General features: G+C 41.0%; 1 protein-coding gene across 1 annotated transcript; it reads left to right on the top strand.

The window, feature by feature from the left end:
- Positions 1-255: 255 nt before the first annotated feature.
- slc22a2 (solute carrier family 22 member 2) lies at positions 256-9053 on the top strand. Its single transcript, XM_066677270.1, has 11 exons — positions 256-672; positions 2126-2229; positions 2563-2717; positions 3853-4021; positions 4348-4462; positions 5106-5206; positions 5473-5687; positions 5859-5967; positions 7113-7225; positions 7631-7730; positions 8169-9053. The coding sequence occupies exons 1-11, from the start codon at positions 256-258 to the stop codon at positions 8254-8256; spliced, it is 1686 nt and encodes a 561-aa protein (XP_066533367.1). The 3' UTR covers positions 8257-9053.
- Positions 9054-9082: the final 29 nt, after the last annotated feature.

The raw sequence follows: 9082 nt of genomic DNA on the forward strand, positions 1-9082 counted from the left end.
TCACTGGTACACAGCTAGGCCCCACGTGGGTGCACTGACACTGGGATTGCATAAGAGCCGTATCAATAGGAGTCTGTTCTATTAAAGAGTAACACTGTGCTTTTTTGCATTGAACTGAACGCTTCGTTGGTCAATCTGAGCATGACTCGTTCGAGGGTCAGCCTCTTATTTGGACTCTGCACTTAGATATGTGTAAATAGCCCTGACTGCTGAAATTTTGACATAGCCAGTGCCGGTGAACAAAGAGGTGCCATCATGACCACTTTTGAGGACATTCTGGAGGAGGCCGGTAAATTCGGCCGGTTTCAGAAGCGTATCTTCGCTCTCCTGTGCCTGGTGTCCATGCCGTTCGCTGGGGTGTATGTGGGCATTGTGTTCCAGGGCTTCACTCCAGAGCACTGGTGCCATGACCCTGGCCTGCAGCAGCTCCAGGAGCGCTGTAACTGGGGTCCACAAGAGGTCCGTGGGTTAGCAGTTCCTTTCATCAACAGCTCCTCCGGTGCAGTGCCCAGCCAGTGCCACAGATACAAAGTTAACTGGAACGTCACTGACTTCCACTGTGACGATCTGGACAGTGGAGTCAGTGAGACCCTGCAAGCTGCACTGCCCATCGCCACCTGCGATAACGGCTGGCAGTACGACTACGAGGGCAGGCAGTCCTTCGTCACTGAGGTAAGGCTCTTAATCTTGAGAATGCTCCACATCATCACTAACAGTGTGAGGCCCGTATTTCATTTATTAGAGTTTTATGAGAATTATCAGAATAGCGTCATGCTCTTTCTTGATTTCTAAATTTTACATTTTTAATTTAATGAAACTGTTAGTAATTTAGGGCGGCACGGTGGCGCAGCAGGTAGTGTCGCAGTCACACAGCTCCAGGGGCCTGGAGGTTGTGGGTTCGAGTTCCGCTCCGGGTGACTGTCTGTGAGGAGTTGGTGTGTTCTCCCTGTGTCCGCGTGGGTTTCCTCCGGGTGCTCCGGTTTCTTCCCACATTCCAAAAACACACGTTGGTAGGTGGATTGGCGGCTCAGAGTCCATAGGTGTAGGTGTGAGTGTGTTGCCCTGTGAAGGACTGGCATTCCCACCTTGCGCCCAATGATTCCAGGTAGGCTCTGGACCCACTGCGACCCTGAACTGGATAAGGGTTACAGATAATGAATGAATGAATGTTAGTAATTTATAGAAAAATAAAAGCAGTTCCATTATGTGATGTGAAAGATAACATATTTAAGAATAAAAACTGTTAAAATATTAAAATATGAGCTACAAGAGAATTTGGTCTTTTCATCTGATGATGAAGTGTTCTTCTGAGACTCTCTCTCTCTGTTTCTCTCTCTAAAAATTAGCCCTTTATCTCTGTATTAGCCCTAAAAATTGGCTTTAAAGAAAATAGAAACAACTCAAAATAACTCGAAAAATATAGAAATAACTGGAAATTTTGTAATTTTATTCAGAATTTTTTTTCTTTCTAAAAACGATGCCTAAACATTCTACCGTTTAGTGTTCATGAGTTCATGAGTTCATGGGAGTATGTTTCTTTAAGTTCTTTAATATCTCAGTTTCTTTTATTGGTGGTGTGTGTTTTTCTGCAGAGCAGTGATTAACAACAGAAAAAGTACAGCCTTATTTCAGGAATGTTATATTCATTTATGTAAAAGTTTTAATAAAAGTTTACTTTTATTATGTAAAAGGAGCTACACTGTTTATGTTAACCATCCTCTGCTTCTACTCTAAGCACAGAACGTTGTTGACTGGATATTTTTTGGTTGGTGGACTATTCTCAGGACAGCAGTGACACTGAGGGGTTTAAAAACTCCAGCAGCTGCTGTGTCTGATCCACTTGCACCAGCACAACACAGCAGCACCACAACAGTGTCACTGTGGCATCCTGTGGGGTTCTGACCATTGAAGAACAGGGTGAATTGGGGATAAGGAAGTATGCAGAGCAAAAGGTGGACTACAGTCTGTAATTGTAGAACCTCAAAGTGTACCTACGTAGTCAATGGAGCAGTTAAAGATGTGTAAACACCCAGAAGAGAAAAATGCACAAATAAATAAATGTGCTAAAGAAAGATGTTCACTGATCACTTTAAATCGTTAAAGATCACTTGACTGTGTGTTTCAGTTTGATCTGGTGTGTGATGACGCCTGGCTGGTCGACATGTTCCAGGCAGCTCTAGGAGTGGGCTTCTTAGTGGGCAGCATCACCATCGGATACCTGGCTGATAAGTATGACAACTCTGGTTCTCACTCTGTTTCAGCGACTGTTTCCCCAAACTTAATCTACTAGAAAACTAGTCTGTTTTTCCCACAGTGGATTCAGATAACTGCTCCCGTTAGTCTTGCTTTTGCACAGTGCAGCACTTACAGTGAAGCCTACATATTTCTGACTGTCATGTGGTAAATGTAGAAATAAAGGAATTACTTTGTATTCATCCCTGAACAGCATCTTCAACTGCTTTCTTCTATAAAAAGCTAAATAAATAAATATTGCTAGTAATATCTTTATATTGTGTTAATGTACTCGCACTGACATGTGTTTCTCCTGCTCTGTTGATCCAGGTTTGGTAGGAAAATGAGCTTTCTGGTTTCCAATGTTCTGAATGCAGTAACAGGAGTTCTGGTGGCTGTCTCCCCTAACTATATCTCCCTGGTGGTCTTCAGAGCTCTCCATGGCTTTGGAGTAAAGGGGGGCTGGATGACAGCATATGTGCTGAGTAAGAATATATAGTACACTTCACTATTTGCTTTTTTCCACTGCATGGTACCTACTCTAATCCACTCTGATTTTCTGCTTTTCCACGGGCAAATCTGATACCTGGAACCAGGTACGTTTTTAGTCCCAACCTACTTGTAGTTCCAGGCGTGTAAACTTTACAGAGCGCTGACTGACCAGAGAGACTTGTTAATCATGATGAAATGCAGACATCCAACATAAGCCAGGTGTTTGTAAAATCTCCATGCTGCAGTAGAGATCACATTTGTTTTTATCTGTCACACAACAGCAGCTTTTGCCATTATGCCATGGTGTTCATGGTCGTGGCCAATGAAAACCTCCAGAAAGAGCTGGATGGTGCAACAAGGAACCATCTGAACTTATCATTACAGCCACCCTTGTTTTGGTTTCCAAAGCCTGCTGTCCCCGATAGAGACAATGCTGTAGATACAACTTCGCCAGCTACATCTCAGAGGGAGTTGTAGTGGTAAACCCACCTGGTACCAGGGACCAAAAAAGCATGTAGAGTCGAGTAGAATCGAGTAAAGTAGGTGTCATACAGTGGTAAAGGGCCATATGATACGAATGATCTTAGAAACACCAATGCCCTGTATTCATAGAATAGGATTTCCCTTAATTTATATAATGTGTAGAGCAAATGTTTACTCCTTCCCCCATGTTTGCTTATAACATCACATTACCCAGTGTTCACTAAAATGAACCAGCTCAAACGTTTGGTGCTGTGCCATATGTGTTTGTGGTGGATGAGTGTGGGATGGATTGAAAATTGTGAAAAGAGATGTGGATATTGCTTTATTCCTGCTCCAAGAGGGTAATTCTGACTTATTTTTGCTGTACATGGAACTGACTCTAAATTGGGGTGATGGCTAACCGCATGAAAGTAAACCCAAGCCGAAAGTGCTACAAACCTAAACACATCAAGTAACAAATTGAGTTTCTGTGGTAATTGAAACAGTGAATAAATATGTACAGACATGTACACACAACAGTCGTTTTTCTCCTCAAACATACTGTTCCATCTTAAAAGACGTTGAGCTTCTGAATGTAAACAAACCAGAGAGAACCGCAGTTCCCCACAATCACCATCGTTTTTTTTTTTTACCTTGTGTTCTCAGTCACAGAGCTGGTGGGGGTGGAGTACAGGAGGACGGTGGGGGTGTTGTTTCAGATGTTTTTCAGCTTTGGTATCATCATACTGGCCCTTATTGCTTACCTCATTCCTGACTGGCGCTGGCTGCAGGTAGCTTTCACAGTGCCTTATATCTTCTTCCTCGTTTACTATTGGTGAGTAACTACCTAAAAATATACATAGTAATGTAAAGTATAGTTAATAATGTATTAAATAATATTCAGTGTAAAGATACAGTTTTCTCTTACTGTAATTATCTGATTAAATAGAATATTGTCTGTGTGTGTGGGATGACTGCTAATGAGCAATTAGTGGCGAAACAGGAGGTTTCCACAAAGACAACATGCTCAGATAATACGAAGAAAATAGTGCATAACTGAAAAAAACATACACAACATTCCTAAACTGTGGGAAATCATATTTAAAAAGCTGCAATTTATTTTAAGGACATTTTCACTCACTGATGTTTGTTGGATTTCAGGTTTGTCCCTGAGTCACCAAGATGGCTTCTCTCTCAAAACAACTCTAAGAAAGCTGTAGAGATCACAGAGGCAATGGCCAAAGAGAATAAGAAAACACTGTCCAAGAACATTGAGGTGCATTCATCCTGCATTATATTAGTAAAATATATATCAGAGCTGTAGAACTGAGGACTTTTGTATTGCTGTATATTTGCTAAGTGTTGTAAGTCTTGTCTTCTGCAGTTATATACTGAACTGAACATAGAGGTCAACATGTATATATTTCTTAATCAGGATGAGCCTGGTTCCCCTTCTTTTCTCCATTTCTACAATGCATGCTGGGTATTGTAGTGTATGAAACTGATGTTGAAAATGTAGGGCAGATACTAAATTGTGAATCCTCCCCAAACCAAGAGACTGGGGGATGCAATTCTACACAATAAAACATAACGAGGAAATGATATAGTATCGACTCTGAGAGTGTGTGATGCCCTATGATAGATGTCTTGTAAATGTTGTGCTTTGCCTTGTGCCTAATGGACCCACCATGGCCCTGACCAAGAGGAAGCAGTTATAGCAGATATAGTATCTAATGCTACATTTCATTCACTCATGTTCTGTAAATGCTTCATCCAGTTCAGGGTCGCGGTGGGTCAGGGGCCTACCCAGAATTACTGGGTCCAAAGCAGGAACACATTCTGAACAGAGTGCCAGATCATCACAGTGCCGTATTAATTGCTAAGTTTAATCCCTTTAAAATATTATCATTTTCTCACAGACGCTGAAGGATGATAATGCAGAATCCACTACTGGCTCCTTCATGGACTTGATCAGAACCCCCAACATGAGGAAGCAAACCCTCATCCTCAGCTTCAACTGGTCAGTATGAGATCCGCAAACACATTTATTTTTACATGCTGCTCACTTTATATCAGCTCCACCTGCTGTTTCAGAGGCACATTTGCAGACTGTAGCCCTTGTGTTGCAGTGCAGTGTATCAGTATCCTATGACCCCTCAGTAGATGGTCAGTTGAGCGGATATTATCTGAGTGGTGGATCACTCTTGGTGCCACAGTTGCTGATCTTTCTGTGGTCAGAGGTTTCTAACAAAGTGGCCAGTAAATGTACATCTCCCTTTCCTCCAGGTTCACTAGTGCGGTGGTCTATCAGGGTCTGATTATGCGTTTAGGAATACTGGGAGGAAATGTCTACCTTGACTTCCTCATCTCTGGAATAGTGGAGTTTCCTGCTGCTTTCCTCATTCTCTTCACCATCGAGCGCATTGGCAGACGCCTTCCATTCGCAGCGGCCAACATGGTGTCCGGAGCCGCCTGCCTTATAACCGCCTTCATCCCTGAGAGTAAGTGCTACTCACCAGAATATAGTTAGGGTTCAGCTCCACTGAGCTCCCAGCTTCCTTTCTTACAGTGGAACGGCAAATAACACAGATATTAATATAGTAAAAGAGGTACGGAGAGTCTGGGTAGTGTCCTCCACTCTTGACTTTTGATGTGCATTTATTTCTGTGCAGGTGTCTTATGGTTGAAAACCACAGTGGCCTGTATTGGCCGAATGGGCATCACTATGGCCTTTGAAATGGTGGTGTTTGTGAATACTGAACTGTATCCAACCTTCATCAGGTACAGTCTCTGCATCATTCCTCTATTTAACTAAAGAGACACACATTCCATTTATAATTTAGAAATCAAAGAAGTAATTGAGTTTTGTTGTTTTTATCAGTCAGTTTTATGTACAACATATTAGACACAACTGTGCTGATAATTTGAGGTACAATTGTTATTGTGGAACCACTTGTGTGTACTGAATAACTACTTATGTCTAAGTTAAATGATATTAAGTGACACTTAAAGTATACTGAGTCGACTAGTCATAGGTTATTTTCACCACACGTCTAATACATTTGAAATATATTTCCCAGAGTTGGAGACTGACCTCTAAAAGAGTAAAAAAAAAAAGTACTTAAAGGAACATGTAATATTTCAGCCTTAAAATTACAGCTTCAACATTTTTGTGATTTTCCCTGTAATAGGGAGAATAGTGTCACTGTCATTCCTACTTTGTGCTCAGCACTTTAGAAACTGTGCTATGTGACTCATGGATGTGGGTAGGAAAGGCAACCCTCCTTCACTGATTTCAGTACAGTGCTGTGAAAATGAATTACACTAGGGCGGATCCCCAGCAACAGAAAACCCAAATCTTAGTGTTTCTTTAAATTATTAATCAAATATAAAATAAACTCAGGGCGGCACAGTGGCGCAGCAGGTAGTGTCACAGTCACACAATTCCAGGGACCTGGAGGTTGTGGGTTCAAGTCCCACTCTGGGTGACTGTCTGTGAGGAGTTTGGTGTGTTCTCCCCGTGTGAGTGAATGTGTGTGTGTGTGTGTCGCCCTGTGAAGGACTGGCGCCCCCTCCAGGGTGTATTCCTGCCTTGCGCCCAATGATTCCAGGTAGGCTCTGGACCCACCGCGACCCTGAATTGGATAAGCGGTTACAGATAATGAATGAATGAATGAAAATGACAGGAACACTGTATTTATTGTGTGTGCATAAATATAATTTCAAATTACATATTAGTAGTAATTTAGGAAAAATTAGGGGTTCCAAAATATCATAAGTGCCACAGCACAATTTAAATATACTTTGTATTTTTCTTACATTCACAAGGTTAATACTGATCTTTTGTTTTTTTTCTGGCCTTGAACTGAAAAGCAGTCTTTGCTTATGGCTGTAATCCTGACTGTGCTGTTTCTGGGTTACCACAGGAATCTGGGAGTATCTGTATGTTCCACACTGTGTGATGTTGGAGGGATTGTAGCCCCGTTCCTGCTTTACAGATTGGCAGTCATCTGGCTGGAGCTGCCACTCATCATTTTTGGTGCATATGAATCTTCCTGTACTTACTTTCATTCCAAAAGTCAGACCTCTGGTCCTGAAGGCTGGAATCTAGCAGAGTCTTTGAGAACTGAGAGCTGAAACTGCTTGTTCAACTCTGCAGTTTGCTTCCAGGTTAAGCGGGTGGGAAATGTAAATTAGGGTTCTCCTTCAAGCGTATTGAGTACCAATGTCATTGTGTTAACATTAGAAAAAAGAGTAACTCAGAGTAATCATGGAATAGACTTCACCTCTCCGGGACCAGAGGTTTCTCTTTTTTTTCTAAAATTAAAACTTAAAAAAATCCCAGAAAAATATTAAACTCACGTTCAGTGTTGGGGGAGTATTTAGTTATCTTCTTGAGGGTGGTAGACCATGCTGGCAGTAATGGAAATGTTGACTCTAACAGGGATCATAGCGTTCATTGCTGGAGGACTGGTGCTGCTGCTGCCTGAGACCAAAGGAATGCCTCTCCCAGAGACTATTGATGACATTGAATACCCAAACAGGTTAGACCAGTTTAGTCGATTCCTGCTGGCCCTCTAGTGGTCATTCTGCTGTATATATGTATTAACTATTCTAAATATTATCACATTAAATATATTTCTCCCAAGCTTTGTTACCACATTATTTGGACACTCTAAGACAGTGTTGTGTTGAGCTGCTAGTGAGCAATGAGGGGTGGGTGATAGGGGAGAATCATGAACTAGCTGTAAAAACAGCTAATAAAAGTTCATATTCTTCCACAAAAATAAATAAATAAATAAATATTTAAAAAATTGGTTCAGGATAAAAAGATCTTAGTAAATTTGATCTTGTCATTTTTATCTGTTGTTGTTTGATTTGAAATGTCACCATTTGATGATCTTTTATGAATATAGACAAATGATATGACAGTAATATTTTTTTCATGGCACCTGAGTAATATTTTGCTGCTATTCTTTCAGAAACAAAGAAGAGAAAATGAAGAGCTTCCAGCTGGAGAATCTGCTTCCCCCAGACGTCACAACAAACAAAGAGCAGATGATTGTCTGAGTGGATTTTGTTGTCGTTTTGTTTTTGCTGTTTCAGCAGTTTTCTACTGAAGGTTTAGTAAAAACCTTTCAAAGCAAAATAATAATATAATGCACCCTAGAACCAACATTTTATGGACACGTGTTCATCTCACATTGCTTGTGAAATTAGGAGTGTTAATAGGATGGTGGTTCTGCGTTTGCTCCTGTGGGAAGGCTTTACACTAGACGTTGGATCATGGCCTGTGAGGATGTGATGATGTTCAGCCATGAGTGTATTTGTGTGTTCACGTCACAAACACCACTCCAACTCATCCCAGAGGTACAGGATGGAGCACAATTACAACAGAGAGTGCAGTTACACAGCTACATAGCTCAAAGCTGGGGAGCATTATTCCATTTAGCATGGTGATAACAGGCTCATGTGCAGCTGTTTCAGAGAAGCCCATTCCATTTAATGCATTTCTATGCAGATTATAGACTCTATTCCTAATGGGTGAACCATAAAAGATTCCTTTTAATAAAATAATGTCTACAACGTTTTGGAATATGGTGAATATTATTCTGATGCAGAAATAAACATTGATGCATGACCTATAATAAGCTTTGAAGTGTAAACACTGTCAGTTTAACAGAACAAATACGCAGAACCGCTGCTTGATAAACACTTTTTCACCAGTTCTTTCTTCTGTAGCATGTAAATCTGTTTCCGGAACAGCCTCACCTCCCTACAAGGTTTATATGGAGGATCTTTAATTTATATTCTATTGTGTGTTGATAGGTGTAAAGTTTGTATTCTGTGGACTATGTATTGTTCAAGAGGAGTATTTGTTATAAATATAAAATTA

The sequence above is a fragment of the Hoplias malabaricus genome, chromosome 7, assembly GCF_029633855.1.
Source record: "Hoplias malabaricus isolate fHopMal1 chromosome 7, fHopMal1.hap1, whole genome shotgun sequence".
NCBI lineage: Eukaryota > Metazoa > Chordata > Actinopteri > Characiformes > Erythrinidae > Hoplias > Hoplias malabaricus.

Bases quoted from the DNA above. Each gene is read 5' to 3' on its own strand.
- slc22a2 (XM_066677270.1), top strand. From the start codon at position 256: ATGACCACTTTTGAGGACATTCTGGAGGAGGCCGGTAAATTCGGCCGG. The intron at 2,718-3,852 runs GTAAGAATATAT...TTGTGTTCTCAG, and splicing joins GATGACAGCATATGTGCTGA to TCACAGAGCTGGTGGGGGTG. The intron at 7,731-8,168 runs GTTAGACCAGTT...CTATTCTTTCAG, and splicing joins GACATTGAATACCCAAACAG to AAACAAAGAAGAGAAAATGA.